The 27,529-nt window shown below is 41.1% G+C and overlaps 1 protein-coding gene across 1 annotated transcript in view; it reads right to left on the reverse strand.

Moving 5' to 3' along the window:
- The window catches only part of TBCK (TBC1 domain containing kinase), an 80,034-nt gene that overhangs the window by 42,971 nt on the left and 9,534 nt on the right, over window positions 1-27,529 (reverse strand). The window contains exons 3-11 of the mRNA XM_079990203.1: window positions 16,281-16,395; window positions 13,146-13,219; window positions 12,370-12,511; window positions 10,951-11,011; window positions 8,783-8,844; window positions 7,531-7,592; window positions 5,092-5,240; window positions 3,036-3,174; window positions 1,554-1,653 (exon numbers count right to left, since the gene is read on the reverse strand). Coding sequence (XP_079846329.1) covers window positions 1,554-1,653; window positions 3,036-3,174; window positions 5,092-5,240; window positions 7,531-7,592; window positions 8,783-8,844; window positions 10,951-11,011; window positions 12,370-12,511; window positions 13,146-13,219; window positions 16,281-16,395 — 904 coding nt within the window. The remainder of the gene's footprint in view (window positions 1-1,553; window positions 1,654-3,035; window positions 3,175-5,091; window positions 5,241-7,530; window positions 7,593-8,782; window positions 8,845-10,950; window positions 11,012-12,369; window positions 12,512-13,145; window positions 13,220-16,280; window positions 16,396-27,529) is intronic.

Here is a 27,529-nt window from a genome sequence, read left to right on the forward strand (position 1 = left end):
AGACCAGATCTTCCCCAAAGAGAAAGTTCTCTGTATTTAGCATATATATCAATTTCTACTGGCATTTCAATGTGAGGAAAAGCTCGGTGAAATAACAAAAGTCTTTTATTTGTTCAGATTTTTATGTGTTGATGAAAAACACAGAATGCCTGTTAATACACTAAACGAATGTTTTCATGTTTCCTTTTGTTGTTCATAAAATGACTGCTTTTAATTTTTTGTTCAAGTTACATATGGATTTATGTAAACACTTCTATCCCACCCTGTTTGTTTAAAAAAAATGCATAAGGGAACTTAAAAATAAAAAGACCAAGAAGTAGAAGACGTTCACAATAAAACTGAACACCACAAAGCTCAGCTCTACGAAGTCAAGAGTTCAAAATCATCAGATTGATATCAAATGGCTGTTGGGAGCGAAATTCTTTCAAGAAATTGTGAAAAACCATCAAAATGGACCTCCCAGTCAGGGTCTGGAATACCCTATCACGCAGTTTATGCAGATGAATTATGAACATTGTCAAACAGACTAACAAAAAATAGCACACAGATTTAAATATCTTCATGAATCTCCTAATTCTCTCCATACCCCCTCAGCTAGTAATGATTCAGAACCCCGCAAATGTCAAACTTTTGCCAGCAATGTTAAGAATACTCCATCTGATTCCTAAACATGGCAAACACATTTTATAAAAACTTAAGACCAGGTGGCGCTGTGGGTTAAAGCCTCAGCGCCTAGGGCTTGCCGATCGAAAGGTCGGCGGTTCGAATCCCTGCGGCGGGGTGCGCTCCCGCTGCTCGGTCCCAGCGCCTGCCAACCTAGCAGTTTGAAAGCACCTCCGGGTGCAAGTAGATAAATAGGGACCGCTTACCAGCGGGAAGGTAAACGGCGTTTCCGTGTGCGGCTCTGGCTCTGGCTCTGGCCAGAGCAGCGATGTCACGCTGGCCACGTGACCCAGAAGTGTCTCTGGACAGCGCTGGCCCCTGGCCTCTTAAGTGAGATGGGCGCACAACCCCAGAGTCTGTCAAGACTGGCCCGTATGGGCAGGGGTACCTTTACCTTTTAAGACCAAAATAAAGAAAAGTTCTAAGCCTGAGTTCAGTCTTAAACCGCTATGACAAGATGACTAAGTTACTGCATTCCAACAAAAGCAAATGAGTAAGTGAATTTGTAATTAAATAATGAAAATTGAATGGGGAAAAGTGAGGAGAAAAATGAGATGTGCTCAAGTATTTTGAAAGCTCTGGGGGTAGCATCCACTAAGTCCTAGTCAGAGAAGATGCACTGAAATCAACAGACATGACTAACTTAAGACCACTGGCTCAGTTTGAGACACCCCTTTTCCTGCAACCATTTACATTCTTGGTCAGGAAAATATATAAACTGCAAATATTTCAGCACATGGATAGCTCAGCTGGTTAGAGCGTGGTAATAATACCAAGGTTGCAGGTTGCCATGTGGGACAGCTGCATATTCCTGTAATGAAAGGGGGTTGGACTAGATGATCCTCTGGTTCCCTTCCAATTCTACAGTTCTGTGATTCTATTATTCTTACGTTTCTGAGCTGGCAGAGGGAGAGAGTCACAGTTGTGTCGTCGAAAAGGAAGCTTCTATCCCGCCCTTGTCCAAAGCTCTCCCCATCCTCAAACAGAAAACTAGGAAGAAAGGGAAAAAAGTCACAGATCAAAATGATTTGAGAAGATAGATTTTCATGAAGACATCTTTATATAGGTCCTATTTTATATCTAAAGGTATATATTTATATAGGCACTAGAGGGGCTGAATAATGGTGAATAAAATAGTGAATCAAACCCCAAAATTACTACATCTAGTTTACATGAACCCTTGCTGGTTTTTTTGGGGGAAAGGGCAATTTCTCCCAACTCCAATCCTTGTCTTGTTTTGAATGGGGGTGCTTCTGTTTTATTTCCACTGGCATTTGATATAGATTGCATTTTGCTCGCCTTCAGATTTAGGGAAGCTTGCACCTAAATGAAGTTTATTTGAGCTGAGCTGGGAATTTAAAGCAGAAGTTTAAACAGGAACAGAGCAAATTCTGCAATCTAAAATTGGGATGCAAGTCACTGATGAGCAAGCCTTCATTTAAATGAGCCTTTAAAAACAATGAAATCATGTGCCCAACCCCAGGATTTGGAGACCAGCCATTGAATGGCAGGCAGGAATTGCCAATTCCGTCCCCCCCCCAAAAAAAAAATCCCCCCTTCAGGTTCCATATCATCTAGAGCCAACACTGGTTTGGAGACATATTAAAGTATTGTATACATTGACTGGCGGCTCTCCAGGGATTCGCAGAGAACTATTTCCTTGTCCTGCCTGTAGGGCCAGATTGAGACCTTTGGAGGCCTAAAACATATATGGCGCCTCCATATATATTCAATTCAAAATAAAAACTGTAAAATAACATTTTATTTTTTGAAACAAAACACAACCTGCAACAAGATGGAAACTAATGTTTATTTCCGTACACTTCCATTTTATTTATATTTGGAAAAGTTTCCTCCCGCATTTTCTAATTGCAAAACCTTTCATCAAAGCCTCAAGACTAATCTTACATAACACATCTACTTCTACACTTGGTAGAGATAAGGCATGCAGCCTGGCTTGTTGCAACAGCACAGCTTTCCTGTTGGGGTTTTGAATACACTTCAACTGAAAAAATGATGCTCAGCTGAGCAATTTGTGACCATTCATGTTAAAAAACTGACAATGAAAAATTTATGTGGTGCCCCCCCTTTCCTTGATGCCCTAAGCGCGTGCTTATTTTGCTTAATGGTTAATCCAGCCCTGTCCACCTGGAGATACTAGGAATTGAACACTGGGATTTTGTGCAGGCAAAGTGTGGCTCTGCTTTCAAGCTATGGTTCTAAAGGATTGCATGGTGCTTGACACCGCAACTGTTTTTCAGACTCTGGACTTCTATTTTCCCCTTTAAAGCCACTTTCACTTCACTGTATTGTTTAACTTTTTTACTTCATGCTTCCATTCCTAAAATCCGGGGGGTTTTTTTGTTTCTTACATGGGAAGAGTGCAGATGGGTGGTTTCGAATGAATGATTTCCTTGTTGACAAGCTCTTTCTCCAAGTCTCCTCCAGCCAAGCACCAGAGATAATAAACTTCTTCTATCGACCTTTCTGCTAGGTAATCAGAGTTTTCCTCTATTAACAGAAGCCAACAAAGACAGCGTTATAAACTTTCCAGTCCTCCTTCCCCCAGCACTGAAAACACTGTTGCTGTTGCTGCTAGAAACAGAGTAATAGGTCTGAGGAGCAATTCTTCAGACCATGTTATTAGAGATAAATGATCTTCCCTTTGGAAGTGCTAGATGGAAAATCCCTGGGAAAACAAAAGCAGCTGGACAAACTATGGAGTCGCTTGGGCGGGCAGTGACAGAATATCTCCATCTTTATCTGATAGCAGAAATGATATACACCAGGGAAACATTTATTAAATGCTTCGTTACTTAAAAAAAGGCTTCTCTCCTCTGGTTTAATGGGATGCAGTGACAGTAAAGAACAGAACGCTTAATGTTCACTGAGTTCCTCCGAAATTTGTGTGTGTTTCAATTTAACAACAATCTCTGACTGAAAGATAGCTGGGCAGAACAATCCTATTGGGGCAAACAGAGGGAGAATTTGGAGCAACAGAACTGCCAGATCCAAAGTCCTGCTCAAGCTGAATGGCTACAGCAGAAAGGGAAGGAACACTGTTGGAGGGGAAAATAAGCACGCTAGCTCCACAGCTTGGATATTTCACCTCCAGCACGTTTCCAAGCACAATTCAAAGTGTTGGTGCTAACCTTTAAAGCCCTAAACAGCCTCAGCCCATGATACCCAAAGGAGCGTCTCCACCCCCATCGTTCAGCCCGGACACTGAGATCCAGCGCCAAGGGCCTTCTGGTGGTTCCCTCACTGTGAGACGTGAGGTTACAGGGAACCAGACAGAGGGCCTTCTTGGTAGTAGCACCTGCCCTGTGGAAAACCCTCCCATCAGATGTCAAGGAAATAAACAACTATCGGACTTTTAGAAGACATCTGAAGGTAGCACTGTTTAGGAAAGTTTTTAAAGTTTGATGTTTTATCGTGTTTTTATATTCTGTTGGAAGCCTCCCAGAGTGGCTGGGGAGACCCAGCCAGATGGGTGTGGTATAAACATCATCATCATCATCATCATCATTATTATTATTATTATTACTCCACTGTTGCGGGGCATGTCTGAGGAGTGGAAGGATTTGGGATCACGTGGACCAGAGAAGACAAAAGATCAGTGCAAAGAAGCTTGGAAATACCAGACATCAAAAGGGAAAGCAGTTTTAAGCCAAAAACAAAAAAACCCTACCCAGATAGCTTTGCACACTTCTTCACTTTAAGACTACATAGTATTATGAACCAAAGAAATTCTTTTTCTGGATGTCATCTCCCTTCATACACTAAAAGGCTTCTCCTGTCTATATGAGGCTCCTGATTTAGTGAAAGTCCCTCCCTGGCACGGGGAAGACAACCTTAGCTGATTTCTCTCCTTCCCATATTGTTCCTGGGGGTCCGCCCCAACCCTCCAGAAGAGTGTGGGAAGTGCTTCTGGGAGATGTAAAAGGAAAATCAGCAAATGTTTCCTCCTCCCCTTCTGCTGACAAGGATGCTCCTGTTGGAAGAAATGACATCTGGATCCAACCCATTTTTTTTATTTATTGGAGAATCCTGCAATTGAAGACTGCTGGACAGAGAGCTTTGAACAGGGTGGCTTTGAACAAATTGCTAATTTGTGATCTGACTTGCCTCACAGGATTGTTGTAGAATTAAATTGGGGGTCATCTAACGCATGTTGTTGAAGGAAACCCAAGATTTTGATACAATTGTCCAAATTCACCTACCACTTTGCAAGATATATTCCGCCACCAAACCAATGGTGCCTAAACATACTGTACATGCTCACAATATTCCTCAACAACCAGAAAATATTCACACAGAAATACACATTATGTCGACAGCTTGCAAACTGAAAATTTGCCCATGATGACAAATTATATATTAGATCATGATTAATCCTAGACTTTAAATCTGTTACCTCATTTTTACCTTTAAACAGCTGGCTAATATCCTCAGGAAGAGTTAAGTTAGCACATCTTAAAGTGGGTGAGAAAAGGCTGGAAGGTTTGTGGAAGGCTGGGTATAAAGATGAGATTTCACTAAACACAGGGTCATTCAGTAACCTGTCAGGAGTAAGTCTAAGGAAAAAGAAAAAGGAAGGAGGAGGGGGAATCAAATCTCTTTTGGAAATCAGCTGTTTCGAAAACACACTCTTGAAAATCCAAATGTAAAATTAGATGTGGTACAATGTGCATTTTTTGCTTTATTTAAGAACTTGTGCAGCTTTCCTACTGTGTTTCCTTATTACTATTACTATTATTATTATTTATTAAATTTGCATACCACCCTATCTGTAGGTTCTCAGGGCAGTTCACAACATAAAATTACAATATAAAAAATCCACAAAATACATAAAACAAATAATTAAAACCATTAACAATGCTAACGTATGCAAACTAATACTAACACACTTAACAATTGAAACAACAATTTTAAACATTCCCTTCAAAAACATTGATCTTACCCATGGGTAGGCAAACTAAGGGCCAGGAGCTGGATCCGGCCCAATCGCCTTCTAAATCCAGCCCGCGGACAGTCCAGGAATCAACGTGTTTTTACATGAGTAGAATGTGTCCATTTATTTAAAATGCATCTCTGGGTTATTTGTGGGGCATAGGAATTTGATCATATATTTTTTTCAAAATACAGTCTGGCCCCCCACAAGGTCTGAGGGACAGTGGACCGGCCCCCTGCTGAAAAAGTTTGCTGACCCCTGCTCTTACCACGAAGAGGCTGGCCCATGCCCTCATTCCACCCCTGAAGTGCTGCCCCCCCTCAAGGGACAAACCCTTTGGTGTCTCCCTTTGGACGGTGGCCTCGCCCCCAAGACAGGCTTTATAGAGCTGGCCCAGAAGCTGGGGCAGCAGGTGTTACCAATGCTGCCTGCCTTCATAAGGTCCTCGTCCCTAAGCTACTCTCAGCAGCCTAAAGTCCAGGCAGATGGAAGTCCCCAGACAGCAGCTGCAGGCAGGTCCAGGCACCTCAGTGCGTTCAATGAGGCCTAATCCATGGATGCATTATTTCTTTTGTTTTTCTCCCAATTAGCCGTTTAATGTCTCCATTGTATTCTTTTCTTTTTTTGTAGCTAGGTTATAAAAATAATTACCAACCACAATGTTTTGCAACTGTGTTACCTTCTAAAAATACAGCCAGCCCTCAAGCTATAATCAGTTGCTTGTTTGTGCATTTAACTACTTAGGTGAAGTTATGCCCCACAACAGCAATTTCCATGAACATGAATTTCTGTTTCAGCGCCTCCAATTTACTGGAGTCGCTCCTGAGATACTGAATGTCTTTCCTCCTAGCATACAACATTGCTTATGCGATCACTCTTATGAGCTGTGAAATAGTGCTAATCGTAGCATGTGAAGTGGCCCGTGAATTAAGCTTATGTCTAAAACGCTTGGAAGAAAAACAATTAAGCATACCGTAAATTGCTACAGCAAATTATATTTTAAATTCTCCATAACTTTCTTACCTCCTCATCCAGTTTATGCCAAACACACACAAGCTTCTGCCTGCTGTTTTTTACCTACTTGTAGAACTACACCTTTTAACGCCTGATGGGCACATGCCTTGGGTATGATTATCGACAAGAGCACTGAACATTTATTTAAGCAAAGAGGGGAAGGGAACGTGATCGAATCTAAACCCTGCATTCTTACCCTACCGCTGGAACAGATGCCTGGTGCTGTCACTGATAGTTTGCAGACCACACATTCTATCTCTAGAAACTCATCTACAGTGGTGCCTCAGGTTACATACACTTCAGGTTACATACGCTTCAGGTTACAGACTCTGCTAACCCAGAAATAGTGCTTCAGGTTAAGAACTTTGCTTCAGGATGAGAACAGAAATCGTGCTCCGGCAGTTCGGCGGCAGCAGGAGGCCCCATTAGCTAAAGTGGTCTTCAGGTTAAGAACAGTTTCAGGTTAAGAACGGACCTCCGGAACGAAGTAAGTACTTAACCCGAGGTACCACTGTATAAGGTGTGAATGAAAAAACAAGAACAAGTATATTCATAAAGTTTGCAAACAAATGTTTTCACAGAGGTATGGCTTTTGGGAATCCATGATTGGCTGCAGATGACTTGGTGGCAAATAGGGATTTGCAGAATTTGTGAAATAATTGATTCATAGATGTGGCTGTGCCAACATTAACCAGGCACTGTCATCTCTACACAAACATAAACAGGACTGGAGTCTTTGTTAATAGACACAAACTGCAAAATTAGCAAGAAGACGTAAAAATAGACCGGCATATATGGCTCTCATTTTTAGGTAAGTAGGAGCAGATGGCTGCAGCATGGCAGTTGCATTTCCCTTATTTTAAGCATCATTATTCACTGTACTTTAAAAGTGCACTCACCGCTTAGAAGGGTGGAATGTAAGGCACTTCTTCAGTAGCGTTAAAGTATTTTCAGGAAGTTCCTGGTTGAGAAACGTATAGATATCGTTGTTGAAGCAAGCGTATGCCCTTCAGTGCAGCATTTAAACAGGCATGCATTTCAGTTCAAAATGAAGCAATCAGGAGTTTGATTTTCTTGAATTCTAAGAGCCAAGGGTTCAACCTATATCTTCTGGGTTGGATATAATTTGTGGACAAACTGATTTTCATCATATACTAATTTTGACAAGAGAGAAGGACTTTCATTTATCGGACACACATTAATGATGAACATACATTAGCTTTGCAGATATCAACCTGAGTATTTAGACTCAGCAATCACTTTGAAATCAATAGTCCCACTATAAAGGTAAAGATAAAGGGACCCCTGACCATTAGGTCCAGTCATGACTGACTCTGGGGTTGCGGCACTCATCTCGCTTTATTGGCCAAGGGAGCCGGCGTACAGCATGTGGCCAGCATGACTAAGCCGCTTCTGGCAAACCAGAGCAGTGTACGGAAACGCCGTTTACCTTCCCGCCGGAGCGGTACCTATTTATCTACTTGCACTTTGACGTGCTTTCGAACTGCTAGGTTGGCAGGAGCAGGGATCGAGCAACGGGACCTCACCCCATTGTGGGGATTTGAACCGCCAACCTTCTGATCAGCAAGTCCTAGGCTCTGTGGTTTAACCCACAGCGCTATCCGCGTCCCCAGTCCCACTATACCTTTTCTTTTTCTTTTTTTTTTGCTGAACTCTGACCAAATAGTAGATTTGTAGCAGTAGGGGCAGCCAACAAGGTCCCTTCCAGGTGTTTTTGGACTTCAACTCCAACTAAACACTGGCCATGCATGTTGGGGGCTGATGGGAGTTGAACTCTTAACAGCATCTAATTTGCTATCACTTCACTATAGTGTGCCAGTTCAACAAATAAAATCAACAACACTAAGAGTGGGATTTGTGTATGGTCCACATATGCCTGATCAGGTTTATTGTAAAACTTGTATAATTATTATTTTGAAGTTGTATAATCTCAGGTAAATATCAAGCTTATCAAGTAAGATGAGATTTCAATAACACACACACACACACACAATATTAAAACATGAAAGACTGCCAGAGCAAGAGAAATGAATTTTAGAACAAAAAAACATTTCAAGGGAAGAAATCCAATAATGTGACAAACAGTAAAGTTATAATTTAAGCAAGAGGGAGTGCTGGATATATTCAAACCTTAATGATGTCAAGACAACCATGTTCTTCAGCTAGGACTGTTATGATATCATCCACACATCCTGTAAGTAAGAAGAGGAGGAGGAACAAATGTTGGCAATGTAACACTATTCAAAGATACCGTATTTTTCGTCCTGTAGGATGCACTTTTCCCCCTCCAAAAATGAAGGGGAAATGTGTGTGTGTCCTATGGGGCGAATGCAGGCTTTCGCTGAAGCCTGGAGAGTGAGATGGGTCAGTGCGCACCTACCCCTCTTGCTCTCCAGGCTTCAGGAAGCTATCTGCAAGCCGTGGGAGCCTGGCGCGAAGTCGCACAGCTCTCCCAAGGCTTGCGGAGAACTGCCTGCATCCTGAAGCCTGGGGCGCGCTGAGCAAGCCGTGGGAGAGCTGCGCGACTTCGGGCAGATATCCACAAGCCACAAGCCTGGGGAGACCGGTGCGTCTTTCCGCCGGGCTCCCTAGGCTTGCAGATAGCAGTCTGTTCTGGGGGCTGGGGTCGGGGGAAGCTCGGGCTTCCCCCGCCCCTGGGGGGGAATAATTTTTTTTCTTTATTCCCCCCCCCCAAAAAAAAAAACTAGGTGTGCCCTATGGGCCAGTGTGCCCTATGGGGCGAAAAATACGGTAAACCATAAATATATTTCACCTCCTTAGAGCAGGAGTGGGCAACCTGTGGCCCTTGCAGGACTCCAACTCCCATCAGATCCAGCCAGCATGGCCGATGGTAAAGGAAGATGGGACATGCAGTCCAGCAACATCTAGAGGGCCACTGATTGCCTATCACTGATTTAGGGGCTCAACACCAAACCATATACTCCTGAAACAGGAAAGCAGACTGTTGCAGACACAAAAACAGACACCCACCCACCAATAGCAATATTTTCTTCTTATACACTTCTAACAATTAAGCTCTGTTAACATACAACATGCCATGTATGTAAGAGAAAGGTCCGTGCACCTACCGTATTTTTCGCCCTATAGGACGCACTTTTCCCCCTCCAAAAAAGAAGGGGAAATGTATGGGGCGAATGCAGGCTTTCGCTGAAGCCTGGAGAGCGAGAGGCGTCAGAAGCTATCCGCAAGCCTTGGGAGCCCGGCAGGAGTTCCCGCCGGGCTCCCAATGCTTGCGGGCGGCAGCCTGCAGCCCGAAGCACAGGGCGTCCTCCGGAGCGCACCCTGTGCTTCGGGCAGATGTCTGCAAGCCTTGCGAGCCCGGCTGCTATCCGCAAGGCTTGCGGATAGCAGCCTGTTCTGGGGGCTGGGGTCGGGGGAAGCTCGGTCTTCCCCCGCCCCATGGCGGGGGGGGGGGATATATATTTTTGCAATTTATTTCCCCCGAAAAAAACGAGGTGCGCCATATAGGGCGAAAAATACGGTAAATCCTGTAATAAATTTACTCTATCAAACAACACTGTGAAGTTTTGTAATCAATGTAAATATGCACTGATTAACACGAGAGAAGATTACATAAGGGCACTACCGACAAATTCAGTTTTATTCCGTTAGAAGTGTCCCAGCTACAGCTTTCCAGACAACAGCTGGATTTTCTAGACCTGTTCAGCATTGGGGATTGGCATGGCCAGACATCTGCCATGGCCTAGACGTCAGAACAGCCCCAAGAAGCAGGGAAGAGGTGGGTCAAAGGTGGTCAGGCCCTATTCCGTTTCAAACCAATCACTGCGTGAAGGACTGGTCAACCTTGGCAACTATTGTCCACTGTGCCTTGCATTCCCTGCACAAGACTAGAAGAGAAGTTGTCAACTACTTGGCACACTGTAGCAAGGGCAGGAGCAGAACCTGGTTGCAGTCACACAGGTACAGGCCGCACTATTTTTTGTCTCTTGCTGATTATCTGTAAAAGTTATCCTGCAGAGGCAAGCAGTATGTTAGGACTTGTGCCTGTTTGGGGCAGCAATGATCCCTTCCTTGATCTTTACAAATGGTGCAATAAAGGAAGTCAAGATCACCATGATAAGCAGCAGCTCCTACTTTTGCCGTATCGTTAAATTCTCTTCAACAGTAACTATCCCCTTCTCGATGGTAGTGCTGTTCTGTTTAACTTTCCAATGCACTGAACGCATTTACACCCCCAAACTCAGTATCACGACTTCTGGGCTCATCTGAGATTTTATGAAGTCTTTGTGCCCCACAGCTGTTTTCACATTACTCACCAAGATTAAGTATAAGTTTTAGTCTTTCGGCTATATCCAAACTCTGGAACAGCTTTCTGCCCTAAAGGCAACAGTAAGGTATGTGGTTAAAGAAAGGTCATTATGAAAAGCTCATGACAAAACACACAGCCATTATATGCTCTTGAAGTTTGCATTAAAAGAAAAATATGTGGGGATAATGTTTTTGTTCTACATAATCATGTTTGCTGACTTAGGCTGCAATCCTAGCCCTACTGCCTACCTAACACTGAATTCAATAGGACTTTTAAAGGAGGAAACAGGGTTGGGGGTCACAGATGTAAGTAACCGATGGATACCCATTAGAAACTGTTATGCTAAATTTTGAAGATCATCAATTAACATTTGATTATATTATTCAAATAAAAGATGTGGTAAAATAATCAATGATGCAGGGATATAATTATATAATATAAATTATAATATAAATTAATAGAATATAAATCATTATAATATAGGGTTTTGTTGTTTTTGTATGGTTGTTCTTCAGTAACCACGTTAATTACTACAGTTGTTGCATTTTGAGTAGTGAAAAAGAAAATCAGCTCTGGCTTCATGAGAAGCACTGCCCTAAGGTAAAAAGGTGGTTAATTTTACAAAGGTCATAGGTCATTGTTTCTTTTATCTGAAGGAAACTGTCAACAAAATATGCAGAGTTTTATCCTTGCAACAAATTACGCTCTAAATTTTATCAGATGAATGAAAGTTGCGTGCCACAATGCTTTTAAACTGTTAGACATTGCTTAAACCTAGAGAATTCTAGATCAAGTCACAGATCCAACATAACCCTTATTTTTCCAATAAGGGTATGTCAAGAGCATATTATTTTGCTATAAAGCCTCAACATTTGGCAGAACCAAATGGTGCAATCTGAAGGAGAAGTTTACAAAATCACGGCCCAAGTGTCTAAATATAAATAAATAAATTTCAGAATTTATGCAAATTTTTCTAAAAATGCCACATGCTGTTTCATTCCCTTTCAAGTAAGCAGTAAAATAAATTAAGCCCCTCAGTAAAATAACTGGGGTTAGGAACCTGTAGCCCACCAGACACTGCTGGACTACAACTACCATCATTCCTGACCATTGACTATTATGGCTGAAACTGATGGTTGTTGGAGTCCAGCTGCATCTGGAGGACTACATTAGCCCTCCCTGATATAACATCTCTATTTACAAGATTATTGAGGTAAAGGTGAAATCATTTTTTCCTATGAATAATATATTTCTGGTAAGATGACGTTCATACTGTTCTTGCTGTTTTGAATTTGTTTCAATATTTTTAATCCTCACCTTTCTCTTAAAAACAAGGTCACTCAACAAAAAATAAACATATACAGAATATGTTTTGCACAGCAGCAACCTGATAACTCAAATACATAGAATAATGTCAGATACATACCATACAAAGCTCAAATAATATAACACCAAGGGACCACACGTCTGATTTAGGGCCCGAAGGGAGATGCTTTTCACTTTGCATATGATCACTGTTTTTGATAATTCCCTGTGCAATTACCTCCGGTGCCAGGTATGATGGATACCTATAAGCAATGGTACAATAATAAAAGCAAAAGCATATTTCAAAAGGCCTGCAGGACAAATCCATTGAATTTTCATAATGGACACCTGTCTCATTAAACTGCATGTCATCTTTTATAGCTTAAAAAACCCTTGACACAGTAGAAATAAAAGGTGTCAGCCTAACCTACTTCACAGGATTGTTGTGAGGATAAAAGACAGGGGTGAAAAGAACCTTAAGCTCTTTGAGGGGAAAGTGGTATAGAAATTTAATGAATGAATAAATGAATAGCCTGCTTTCAAATCCTGGTTTAACAGCATTGCAATTATCTGCAGTGTAAATGCTGATTGTTCTCCTGCTGCTTCACTGGGAACATCAGGGGTAAATGTGCGAGGGTGATTTGAGTGTACAGTCGCTTGTCAATTACATGAGCTCTAGATGAGCCCCTAGAACGCTGCTAAGATGAGATTCTCCTAATTCTAACCAGAATACTGTCTGGTAACCAAAGTCAAGTTTTACATTTCTCATGGCAACCAGGCTTAGAATAATAGAATCAAGCATTATTCTTTGTCAGGTGTGAGGAGATATTCTTAAAAAAAAAAAAAAAAGTTCACACACAACGTATGATTCCTAGAATGTCACAATGTAAAACTTACCCTATAGGAAAATCAACATCGGCACCATAAGCTGTCATGTAGTAAAGGCCGAATTTAGCCAGTTTAGCATGACCCTATTAAAAAGAGGAAGAAATGTACTGATTATCAACCTAATGAGGCTTTCTACCTTGCAGGAAGCTTTGTGTTTGAAAATGCATTGACATTCATGTTTGGATTCACAATTTCCATGGCCAAAAATCTGAGGGTGAGAAACTACCAGATGTGATTACTCTGTCTGCATGTAGCCCTAGGCCAAATCACGACTTAGCATGGAAGGGCAAAGAGGTTCCCAGACCAAAGATTACGGCTGCAAGCTCCTTTCCTACCTGGACCTAAGCCTGGGGGAACCTCTTTCAGCCCTAGGCCCACATTGCCTTGTGGGCAACCAGGGAAGGGCAGTCAGTGCATGCCAAGAAGGGCCAGACGCAAAAGTGGGTGAACAATACGTATGACTCTTACCTTTGTTCAGGAGACTACAATCACTATCACCCAAACTCTATTGGTCTGACAAATACAGGTTATACCTGTTAGCATTTCACTCCTCTGTTGCTGGATGTGTTACAATCACATGTCTGTGTTTCCTTTCTAGGCTTGGAAAGCCTGAGAACGAAAGCTAGCCTTATCTCTTCTGCTTTGTTGTGTTTTTGTACTTTTTACTTTCTGTTCTCTCTTGGAGCTGAAGTAAGAGAATCCCATGATCACTTTGTCCTGTATATGTTGTTGTTTAGTCGTTTAGTCGTGTCCGACTCTTCGTGACCCCATGGACCAGAGCACACCAGGCACTCCTGTCTTCCACTGCCTCCCGCAGTTTGGTCAAACTCATGTTTGTAGCTTCGAGAAGACTGTCCAACCATCTTGCCCTCTTCTCCTTGTGCCCTCCATCTTTCCCAACATCAGGGTCTTTTCCAGGGAGTCTTCTCTTCTCATGAGGTGGCCAAAGTACTGGAGCCTCAGCTTCATGATCTGTCCTTCCAGTGAGCACTCAGGGCTGATTTCCTTCAGAATAGATCGGTTTGATCTTCTTGCAGTCCATGGGACTCTCAAGAGTCTCCTCCAGCACCATAATTAAAAAGCATCAATTCTGTATATACTGCTTCATAAAAGTATATAGTCCTGTATATAAAGATAAAGGTAAAGGTACCCCTGCCCGTACAGGCCAGTCTTGACAGACTCTGGGGTTGTGCGCCCATCTCACTTAAGAGGCCAGGGGCCAGCGCTGTCCGGAGACACTTCCGGGTCACGTGGCCAGCGTGACAAAGCTGCATCTGGCGAGCCAGAGCCGCACACGGAAACGCCGTTTACCTTCCCGCTGGTAAGCGGTCCCTATTTATCTACTTGCACCCGGAGGTGCTTTCGAACTGCTAGGTTGGCAGGCGCTGGGACCGAGCAGCGGGAGCGCACCCCGCTGCAGGGATTCGAACCGCCGACCTTTCGATCGGCAAGTCCTAGGCGCTGAGGCTTTAACCCACAGCGCCACCTGCGTCCCTAGTCCTGTATATACTGCTTAATAAAAGCTTAGAATGAGCACACCAATATCCACTTTGTTTCCGCTAAGCTCTGCTGAGTGTGTGTGCACATAGGCATCTGCTATGTGTTACTGGAGCATACCTGGACTGATGAATTATGGGCGTCCCGTAGCTGCGCAACTTCAGGATGACACCCGGAGAGGTTTGTCTCATCTCGGGGGCTGCGTGGACCCCCTGGCATATTCCTACAATACCTAGTAGCCTACTAGGTATAGTCATGCAAAGATTGGGGACGGGGTTACACACGCACACACACACACACACACACACACTTCTCTCCATGCAGGCAAGTAGAAAGCATTTTCATGGGGTAAGGACACATTTGCCAAGGAAAACCACTTGAGGTGGATTTAGAGCATGGCTGGTGTGGGAGCATGCATTTGAAGAGTCCCAAAGGTCAAAAAGAGAAGTCTAGAGGACCATATTTGGTCCCTGGAGATAATATTCCCCACCCATGCTTAGCGTTGCATTCAAACCCGGGCTTATGGTGTGTCTCGGTCCAGATAAGTGGCCCTCAGCTCCTGGACCCAATGTTCCCCACCGCTGGCTGAGCATTATATCCAAACCCACAGGCAAACCACAAAATCAAGTTAGGATGTAGCACTAAGACAGACCATGGCTTAGCTCTGCATAGTGCAGAACCATAGTGCAGCTGCAATCTTTGGTCCAGGAACCAGCACGTTTTTTTGCTTTTGATAAGTTGTGGTGTGGCTCAGTGTTATGTGCAAAGTGGACCTAAGTGTGGTATTTCAGAACATTGCTCAGTCTTGCTTCAGCTTTCCCTCTACCCAAATTGCCAACATTTATAGACAAAACTTTTATGTCCCATGCAGAAGATTTTCAATGAACACCATTGTAAGATGAAAACGTAAGAGCTGTCGTTCTTGAAAAAGTTTCCCAGCTGTGTAGCTGAAGACATTTATTTCTGTTGAACGCTAGGATACGTGTGAAAGGCAGTCTCAAATTTGTGAAATCAAAATATTTTTCAGGAAGCCTGCCTAATTATATTCCCATTTATTTATGTGTGTATTTATCCCAGAATTTATAAGCCAACTTCCAGAGATTAAATCTCGAGAAGACCCACAAAGTATTACAAACATAAAATTCATTCACTGGATAATTACAAACCATAAAACCACAAATCTTTAAAATGCTAAAATGTCTAAAAATATTCTATTAGCAATAAAACAGTTTCAGCAAAACAACTAAGGTTTGCACGATGGTTTATGGCTTGGGTTTGTCTGGAAGAGCTAAACCATGCATCTGGATTTAGATGATCTGCTAAGCAAAACTGAATTTCACCTAAGTTTGTTACCGTCACAATAAACAATGGTTCATGACATCCAAATGAAGTCACTGCATTCGTGTCTAGGAAAGGGGTTCCATTTTAGATAAAGGTAGATGTGCATCTTCCATTTACATGGGGGAAGAGTGCCATATAGACAAAACTGTGCAAAATATGAAAGTAAGAATTTACCTTGCATTTAAATGCAAAATGTTGCTTTTATAAGAGACGTATCTTTCGAAAAGATTTCAAACGAAGTTCTTATTACATTGATGTTGACAAAGGATGCAGACCAACAGCAAAAACAAAATCTTCTAGCCTTACCTCTTGATCCATGAGGACGTTGTGAGGTGAAAGTGCACGGTGGACTATTCCATGCTTGTTCATGTACTGCAAGCCCTGCAGCACTTCATAGGCGATACATGAAATCCTAAAAGGGCTGCAGCGAAATAGTAAGAAAATAGCTTGTTTCAGTTATTTTGGCCTGAAGCAATATTTTCAGCTGATCTTAGCCACTCATAATTCTCCCCACATAATCAAAGGTTACTATCCAAATTAAGCAGACCGGATAGAGGTAGACGGGAAAGCATAATAAAAGCCTAGAGGCGAGTTTGCTGGGTTCACAAGAGAATGGTGCTATTTATAGGTTCAAACGAGTTTCGTATCCTTTAAGAAGATGTGTCATAGGAGGTCAACCATATGGAGGATTCTCACAGGCCTGGAAACTTCCTGCAGGCATCAGTATCAGAAGTGAAACTAGTTAGAGCTAAAGATTCACAAGGATTTTGTTTGTTCTGCATTTTTAAGTGAGTAGATCTGGTTCGTACTTCCCAGACTAATACACAGATCAGAACATATTCTTTAGTTCTTGCACTTCTCCATAGGTTGCGATACAACCCTCAGCTTAAAGAATATATCAATATGATCACAGAAATGTGTTTTTTTTTCAAATCAAATGCATACAAAATTTGCATAGTTTGTCATTTATCTATCTTTTGATAAATATTAGGTTAACTTGCTCTCCTGGTCTCCTTACCCAACTTAAAATTATCAGTTGGAGTGCCACTGGCAGTATAATACTATATGTTTCTTCTTAGAAGTAAAAGTTCAATGTAGCTTAAACTCAAATAATTGTATATGGGACTGCAGCCTGAGTTATATTTAACAAAACACACTTAAGTGTAGGTGTTGGGTCATATGGTCCAGGGGTCTTAAATCCACTGGATTTTTTGTGCAGTCTCCAGAGTGGAGAATCAGAAAAATGTGAATGTGAGAAGCTGTAATTCACTGAAACACTAGAGGGCCTCCTCTGATTATCTTTGCACTATAAAAGTCAGAGCACCCGAAAGCAGAAATTCAGGATTAAATGCTAAACCCTATACAGAGCCAACTCTATACTCCCACAGTTTAAATTGTAACAATTGCTTTAACTATTAAAGTAAAGCATGTAATAAACACATTACATGAGGATCTCCTTGTGCTATGGGGAAGGCAATATGACCATCTCTCTTAGGTTTGCAACAAAGTCCTCAGTGGACAGGTGAAAATTAATGCATGCTAAGACCTCTGCAAACTCAGGAATAGAAACCATCGTTTTTATACTATTCCGCTCCCTGTGAATACTTAAGTTTAGAATTCTATCAGTAATTACTGTGAGGAAAATATGGGATGACATAAGCAGACAGGACGACTCTGAAGTTTCCTTTTTTAAAAATGTGTCTAACTGTTTTTGTTTGCACAAGACTCCAAAACATGAAACAACCCTAATTGAATGCAGAAATGTCTGCAGAGTCATACTACTTCTGGAACAAAATGCCCCATATACATCAATGGACGCTTTACTGGATGAGAGTACTTAAAAAATGTGGACTTTTTAATTATCCCCCTCAGAGTTCATAATTACGCCCACTGGATGAACACACTAAAGAAAAAGACCCTCCTCTCCTTCCAGCCCCAAGACAATACTAATATAGACCGAACTTGTAAGAAGAATCTAAGCTGGTGATGTTGGATGCAGCTGGTGGTCAGAAGAATTATTTTTTTAAAAAATCCTCCTGCAAATTTACATAATGAAGCAGCAGGGATATAATTTGCTTTCATCTTCTTTAACAGGGACCCTCAGCTGTTTGGAAAATGCTTTTTAGTCTGAAATGCTAAATGAATCCCTAATGCTTCTGACCATTCAAAATTCATACCAAAGGATAGCCCACATTTTTTCTCTCAGCGCACGCAAATAGAAGCCCATTAAGAGTGGCAGGGGCTACAAGGGAGGATGAACAAACCTCTCCCTTTCTCATTTCCCCATTCTTAAATTCAATTCCCCAGATTTCCACATCATTTTTGGGTGTGTTTTTTTAAAGTCCTGATGAAAATCCGCCAATATTTTAATGTGGAGTTCTAATATATTATATGCACACAGTTTTGCCTAATACGCACATTATCTTGCAAAGCAATTTTCCCTAAAAGAGTGCCTTTTGGTATGTTATTCTCACAAACATATGCACCTTTATTAACAATTTACACTAGCATATGCATTTTTTTGTACACATCACGAGGGCTGAGAACTGCATTGCAAAGTTCAGAGAAGCGGGAATTTCAAGGGATTGCTGCGTTTTGGTTTGCATACAATTTCAGAGCCTGCAGATTAGGTAAATGTGACCTAAATCAAATTTCTGCTCCATTCCTAACCAAGAGACAAGAAAGTGACCTTACACTTACCTCATAAGAATCTAACCTTGGGATTGAGTGCTTTGTATTTTTCAGGTTCAGTGCAGACCGTTTAGAGGTAATGGATGATTAATCAGTATACTAATTCTGTTAGATAAATAAATAACAAATACTGCAGAGCAGATGCATACAAAAAGGGAGCGAAGGGGATAATGGCATGTGTGTGCGCGCGCGAAGTGGGTTCCACAATAGGGGAGAGGATAAGGCATGGAAATTAGAGTACAAGGAAGAGTTGAGAAAAGTGCAGAGGAGGGTGGAAGGGAAAAGGGGAAATGTGAGTGCACAGGGGGTTGTGAAAAAGGAAAGGGTAAGAGGCTTGGAATTAGCTTCAAAGATGAAAGGGTCCAAAGGAGGTGGTGATGGATACTGAACTGTGGCAAGTGAGCTCTCCATAAAAAATGGTGGGTCTTAAAAAAAAACCCCCACAAAAAAACACCCTCTCCCTCCATGCAGTAAGTGTGCGGTAAACTTGTAACGGTCTGTTTTGCTTTGCCAGAATGTACATTTTTTTTTCCAAGTTCTGACCAGTTTCCAAAAAATGGGTGTGTGTGAGAGGGACAAGCGTACACAGCCAGAACTTCACATTCACTTTCCTCTCTTTCTCTTGAACCACTTGTTGGGTTTGGCTGTGGAAAAGGCTGTAGAGACAAGCACAGCTTTCTCACTTGTGTGTTTATCTATTCTTCGGATTCCGTTTCCAGCTTTTTGGCTAAACCAAGGCCAAACCAAACGTGCATCCAAACAGAATTTTAAGCTGGAGATTTGCAAGGGTGAAACCTCGTTAAATCGGGAATAAACTGTGTAATGCAGTGCTGGCCAGCTATGTGTCCAGCCTCCAGCGCCTTGGAGGCTCCTGTTGGACCATGGCTTTCATTTCAATTCAATTTCTATTTATAGATGAATTAATTTTTTTATGATAATCAAGGTGGCAAATTAAAAAGATAGGTGTATTATTTTCTCAGTTTGATTCTGCCAAGTTTTTCAGGTGTGACTCTCCTTTATTGGTGGCATGGTAGTCTGTTCATTCACTGTTACTGAAACAGATCCATTTAAAAAAAAAGAATTCTATCTGCTTGGGAAGTGTGGGAAAAGAGGTTTTTCAAAATATAACCAGCTACTGGAACTAGTGGAATACCACATAATGCAAATATCTTTGAGTCTGCAGAAGATGTTCATAAAAAATAAAGAAGTTGCATCTCTTACAGTGAAAGGAAGTCTGGTAAGGATGACCATTAGCGTATCCAGCACACCATAATCTCCTCTTCAGGTTGCAGGAATTATTAGAACGGAACACTTTGCACAGTTCAGCAGAGATGCTCTACCTGACCTTAAGGCTTCAGCAGCTTCTGCCACTGATGAACACACTGATAATAAAACAGGAGTTGTTCTATTAAGTGCACATTCTTTAGGGTTAGCCTAGCTGTTATGTACCCCATCCTGATTTGATTACATACCACAAGCAAACACTGCATAATTTTCCTCAATATTTTTATTAGCCATCATAAATAGAATGTTTTATCAAGGAGACTGTGGTTAATATATATAATATGGAAGAAAACACTCCCAGACTGCAGAGTCTCACTTCATTTGCATGCAGCCGCAACTGACTACCAGACCTATTCACTTTCACAACTCACACTAAAGCCAGATTTTAAGGCATCACAATGTAGATTCGAAACGTGGGTGTCAATTTCGGAGCTAGGCAAATACCTTTTTTATTTTTTTCGGGCCTTTCGCATTCATTTTCATCTTGCCTGATGAGTTTTTAGAAAAGGTTTTTAAACCATTCATACAGAATTTGATGCCTTTTGTATATATTCTCCTGTTTCCAATTTGTTGCTGGCAATCAAAAATTGGGAGAATCCTCTTGGGCTCAGGTTCTGCTTGCAGGCTACCCACAAGAAACTGGTTAGCCACTAAGAGATCAGGATGCTGGGCTGAATGGGTCTTTGGTCAGATCCAGAAGAAATCTTTTTATGGTCTTTTTATGGCATTTGGAAACTGTGAAAGGAATTTGATGAGGATCATATAGTGTGGTACCTCAGGTTAAGAACTTAATTCGTTCTGGAGGTCCGTTCTCAACCTGAAACTGTTCTTAACCTGAGGTACCACTTTAGCTAATGGGGCCTCCCGCTGCTGCTGCTGCTGCGTGATTTCTGTTTTTATCCTGAAGCAAAGTTCTGAACCTGGGGTACTATTTCTGGGTTAGCGGAGTCTGTAACCTGAAGTGTCTGTAACCTGAAGCGTCTGTAACCCAAGGTACCACTGTATATGAGTCTGAGCACTGGTCCATCTAGCTCATTACTGCTTACACTGAGAAAATTGTGGTTTTTTCTCCCAAGCCCTTGCCAAAGATTGAACCTGGGACTTTTGCAGCAAAAAGAGCCAAGAGCCTTGCAGCAGCAAATTTTATTATGACGTAACCTTTGTTAGCCTTTCAAGATGCCACATGCTCCTTTGTTATTTTGTTTAAAACAAACAATTAATGGAAATGACAGGGGAGAAAGTGGGGTGAAAATTAAAAAAACTAGGATAGATAAAATTAGGACTAAGCAAATTCACAGATGATAAATCCACCAACTGTTATTATGATTTGTGGGTAAGGAATGGGACTTTTGTGTGGTTGGAATGTGGCATACTGTACAAAGGTAGCAGTTGCTTCCATTGCTCCAAAATCCAACCCCATCCCTGCCTCCATGGCTGGGTGGCATTGGCGCATGAAGAAGCTGCCTTATATTTGGAGATAGAACACTGATCCATCTTGCTCGGTACTGTTGGCCACGACTTGCAGTTGTTATCCAGGGTTTTAGTTGGGGGTCCTTCATAATAAGTCTGGTTAAAGCCTCAGCGCCTAGGGCTTGCCGATCGAAAGGTCGACGGTTCGAATCCCTGCGGCGGGGTGCGCTCCCGCTGCTCGGTCCCAGCGCCTGCCAACCTAGCAGTTCGAAAGCACCTCCGGGTGCAAGTAGATAAATAGGGACCGCTTACCAGCAGGAAGGTAAACGTCGTTTCCGTGTGCGGCTCTGGCTCTGGCTCTGGCCAGAGCAGCTTTGTCACGCTGGCCACGTGACCCGGAAGTGTCTCCGGACAGCGCTGGCCCCTGGCCTCTTAAGTGAGATGGGCGCACAACCCCAGAGTCTGTCAAGACTGGCCCGTACAGGCAGGGGTACCTTTACCTTTACCTAGAGTTGTCAAGGATTGACCCCGAGGCCTACTTCTGAGCTACAGTAATTTAAAATTTCTATTTAAATGTAATTAATACATACAGGCCCATGAAAGGAAAACTGAGGTTCACGAAAAGATTTTGGTCCAATTTTTATACACAAGCTTAATGATCGAACATGCTAATTATTCGTTCCATTGCTTAACGTTAAGGTAAGTTTCTTGCTTCGATTCTCACACATGTGAAATTGTGCAAGGTGTTTGGCTCACAACCCTTTGGATCCTGATCATGCTTTGTACAAAACCAACAACCATAGAAGTAATACAATCTTCCCATTAAAACCAACAATGATATTTATCAAGAACTGTTACCAAAAACCCACACCTTTTTCATGCAGGAGAGTAAAGACCTTTGGAGAATACAAATTGCCCTCTAGAGCCACTTTCACATATTTAAAATATTTGGAAGCAAGTCTTTGGGTTTCTTTGTGCTTTTTCAGCTGCAATTCTTTTAAAAAACCAAGTCATTCATATTATTAGCATTATCCTCTTGATGTATTTCCCCCCCTAAAGAGTTCCTGACAGGAAATTACTAATTAATTTCATCATTATTTTTCTTTCCTTAAAAATATAAATAATATTGCATAGTGACCTTGTATACTGTTTTCCAGCTTAAGTTTGTGCAAATCACAAAATCTGTCTTACAGCCTCCTCCTTGATAGCAAGGCCAAAAGAAATATATTGATTTAATAAAATGTAAAGCCATGAAAAAATGCTGACATAGCAGGCCACCAGGTTTATGCACTGGGTTTCACTCCACCATTTCAACAGATGACAATAACTGAGTAGAAACTTATTAAAATACTTTAAGTCCTCCCCCCTCTTTTTAGCAAGTCAAATTCAATTTGATATGCATAGTAAAATGAAATGGAGAAAAGGAACATCTAGTGTAGGACTTCCACAGGAAAAAACAAAACAAAAAGTGATTTCAAAGATGAGATAATGGATTTTCTCACTATTATAAAGCCCAGTTCAAAAGCCAGTTCCATAGGCAAAACTAACCTCCATCTTTCTCCTATCTCATCTTTCACAGTATCTCAATTATTCAGCTATTTAGAAATCCTTCCCTTCCCGTTGTCCCCTACTCCAAAGGCCCTATCAGTCAAAAGCACAGAAATATTGGTTGGGAGGTGGGGGAGAGAAAGACTTGCAGAGAATGACCATGAAAGTTCTATCTGTAATTGTCATGGTTAGCACTGCAAGACAGAATGTCATCAGACAATCACAATCAGAAGTTAAGAGTTCTGGTCAAAGCACAGAGGCAGCACATTATCTGTTACCAAAAAGAGATGAAAGAAATATGGCAAAGGGGGAGCTTCCAGTTCCTTTCCCAGACATATGCACACAAATGCACACGGACACACATATATCAAACTCTCAGCGGCAGAGTTGCTCTGATCAGCTCCCAAGCAAGCGAATGCTGATGGAGGACGGAAAAAGTGATTTGTGCCCAAGGGAATGTTATGTGCACGTCTGTGTGTGAACATGGAAGAAAGTAGGTGCATTCCTTATTGTAAGCCTTCTAAGCATCTATTTATCATATCAGGTGGATCTGACACCCTGCCAGAACAGTGAATTGAAGTTAAATCTGCCAAACAGTCGTTTTACAAACATGGCTTGCATTTGACACTCTGTAAATCTGGCGCCAAATGCTTTCAACAGACACTGGATTCATTCAAGAGCTCCAACTGGAAGCTCAAGCATGGATCTGACCCCAGCAGCATCGCTTGACATGTGGTACCAACAGTGCCGAATGCAAGCCACAGTTGCAAAGAGGGAAAAAATCAAAGCACACTCTAAGGCATCTGATACAAAGTCAGGTGAGTGACCGGTGGCCTTACAGATCAAATAGATTCTTTGGCCCATCTCTACTGGAAATATGGTGGCAGAAACTAGGAACAGGACTTTCTAAAAGGGGAGCTCTCCTGCCTGGTGAGATCTAACAGGCTCCTCTTCCTTTCACTGGCTGTAAACTTAAAGAATAATTATTATTAAGGAAGGTCTTTGAAATGTAATCTTTTTGGCTGTTCTTAAACTGATTTTTATGTTGTGGAAAACCTCTATTTCTTCCCTGCCCTTTCTTGGATTGGCATTAGTGTAAACATTTACATGCCAACATGAGGCACTCTTAAACTGGTTCTCAAAGTATATATTTAGGAACATTCTTGGGCTCACTTAAACTGGCAAGGAATGTTGAACTTTAGAATACAGACGACATCTGTATTCAAGCAAAAGAAGTAGCTGATCAGGCATGCTACAAAAGTGTATGTGAAGATGTGAGCAAAATCATCTGGATCAATGTTTGCAAATGAACATGCTGCAAATTATCCTAATTCTTCTTCACTATGAAGAAATTAATGATGTCCTTTATGATAAGGGGCATAATGGCTGGACTCAGATACTCTGTGAAATCATGGTTTGTGATATGTAACTGTAGTTTAAATTCCACAGAGTAGCTTAAGCTTCCAAGTGTGCAGCAGGCCAGCTGGGGTCTAGATCTGCTTGCTTTCCCCCCCCTTTTTGTTTCCTTTTTTAAAATTTGTCTTTATTGATTTAAAATACCATCTTACATATATGTTACAAATAGTTACAGCAAAATTAAACACGAAAATATAAGAGAAAAAAGATAAAGAAAATAAAAATAAAAAATAAAAGAGAGTTAACAATGAGAAATGAATATTGGTTATAATACCCTGTCTTTTCTAATAAAGTCTTCTGAAACTTCCAATCATTCTCGTTGTACTTTTTCTATTGTCTTAAATTTTATCGCACAGTTTGTTTTATAACTTTTCCTGTATATTTTTCTAGTATATTTATTCCATTTGTTTATTATATGCAAGTATCATTCAGTTCTGCTAGGATAACGTCATTTTTACAATATAATCTTATATATTCTTTGAATAGTCTCCATTCTCTGCTTGCTTTTGTTTCCTGCCTGCTCAGCATTCAACATCAAGCTCGCTTCCATTTTCATGGCGCAACAGTCTTCCAAGAGGTTTGTCAAGGCTCTGAAGAATCACCATCACATATTCCAACAGCAAACTCATTCTCTGAGTGAGGATCCTTACTTATATAACCAAAATGGCACCATCCACAAACAGAGGGTAGTATAAACAGGTGTGCGGGAACCCCAATATTTGCAGAAATACCGAAAAAATACCCTCCCAAAATCAATGAGGACTGAAAAGATAGGGGACTCAGAATGCTGTTTTTTTATTGGGGGCAGGGAGAGATGGAAATGAGTATTCAGGAAGAATGAGCCTAACAACAACTCTCCCTACCTCTGATTCCCAATAACTGGCATTCAGAGGCTTACTGCATGCTTTGTAAACCAACTTAAAACTGTGGTTTCAGATCCTAGTCACAAAACCTGTTAGCTGGCTCAGGTTTGGGCGTGAGAATTCTGGTTCAGCAAAACAAAATGTGATTTTACATGACCTCCAGGCTGGCTCAGAGCAAGTGGTAACGTTTATTGTTACATTAACACCTTCTGCTATAGATTGAATTACTTTGCATACCAGCTTCAGCTCCCATTTTATATTTACTAAAAATTCAAACTAATTAAGAAAAGCAGTATTGGATAGTGCATAAACAAGACATGACTAATGGATTTATTTTGCTTCATGACTTCACACCAATAAATGCTATTTTGGAAATGAATTACTGGGAAAGGATTAAAATGGAAATAAACAAATACCTAACTATATATATGTTGTTATACTTGATTGTGACAAATAGTTGTGTGTTTTTTAAAAGAAGTTTCTTGATTACCTACTTCCATACTTTCCCATTATTTTAATATTCCCTTGCTCTTCAGCTTATTTGCTCAGACTGGTTGCACTTTTCTACATCCGTAGCAGCAACACTTAAATCATGTTTATATTGTAAGAATGAAAACATAATAATTAGTTCCAGAAAGGTGTTGTAGAAAGGTATTTTAACCCAGAAAGACTGCATTTTGAGCTATGCCCCTTTCTCCTTAATCCTTATTTTACTGAGACATACAGTATTTTCAAAAGAATTATCTTAGAAATAGCTACTCAACTGTGTCACCTCCAAAACTTGATTTTACTCAAAACGAGCTCACTTTCCACAGACTCCAATCTCCTAATCCAACCTAAACATATTCATCTCATTAGCTAAAACAGAGTAGGAGAACCTGTCACTCTCAAGATGTTTCTGGAGTCCAGCTCCCATCAGCACCAGTCAGCGTAACCAATGGTTAGGGTCAACCGCGGACCTGAAGACACAACATCATTTAAAGGGCCAAAGGCCTCTTCAGTGTTCCAAATGAAAGCACCACACACACAACCCTTGAAGCTGTATCAATGGCTGCTTCTGAATTGGAATCATATGAGTGTTCAGTTGCTGGAAAACATTTGCCTTCCTCTTAGCCCTTTCCTCATCTTATTTTGTTTTTTTTATAAGCTACATGTTTACCCTTTGGAGAACCTTTTTCATATAAAGCCTACCTCCCGTTTGATTTTAGAACACAATACAAACGGTAATGCATTTATAGCAGAGGATGGAACAAAGACATCTAATACATGGAGTAGACAATAGTTTAATAAGAGCAAATAAAACCTACTCATCCGAGTCGGATCATGTTTTCCACCAAGCTAGTAAACAGCTGCAGACAGAGTCTGCTTCCGATCAAAGGGTCTATGTATAACATATTATACCTTTGTATCTCTCTGATGGTTCACTGGTAATTTTTCAAAACCATAACCTCTGAAACATATGACAACTATATTTTATTGAAGACATACTATGACCACTCTGCTCACGAATTCAGAACAATTCAAAATGCATAATGCAGGTGCCAAAAACCATCTAAATACTCCATCTGTTGGCTTTTGTGATTGTAAAATTGCAAAATTCTTCAAAAAGGAAAGTAGGGCATTTTAAAGTATAATGTGAAAAAATAATAACAGAATGGTATGTGTGCTTATTTTCAGTGTTCAGAAGAAAACATTTCTCAACTAACAGCTTTAAAAGGTAGCTTGTAGGACTCTGCACCTCTGACTAGAAAAACTGGAATTCAAAGGCAGGCAATTTACAAAGTTGTAAAACCACTAAGGCTACAATCTTCGACAAACTTACTAGAAAGCAAGCCTCATGGAGCCTAGTCAGACTTCTGAGTAAACAGAAACAGGGTTGTGTTGCATGACACTAGCTAGAACTTAATAAGGTTGTTGAATTTCAATTGAAACCAATATTCTAATTAGAATGAAAAATCCAGTTTGATTATTTGCTTGTACTTTGAACAAATAAATGTTAAATGAAAGTCTTTTGCTATGTAGACAGACAGACATATATGGCAGTTACTCTTATGAACAAGATTGCCATTCTACTGGCAGGCTACAAACATAGCACATTCCTTTCCAAGATTGTATACTGCAATTTTATTGATATCGAGTTGTTGTTCCAATATTTAAATTCCAGAGTCAGATTTAGAGTCAATATCCAGACGGGAAAAATTTCTCAAGCCACAACATTTTGCAAAATGCAATTACAGCTGCAGTCATTATTATTTTTTTATTATTGCATTGCATTCATGAAATTTGTATACCGCCTTTCATTCAAAGATCACAAGGAGCTTTTCATTCGAAGATCACATGGAG

This window comes from Podarcis cretensis, assembly GCF_951804945.1.
Source record: "Podarcis cretensis genome assembly, chromosome: 9".
In the NCBI taxonomy this organism is placed as follows: Eukaryota; Metazoa; Chordata; class Lepidosauria; order Squamata; family Lacertidae; genus Podarcis; species Podarcis cretensis.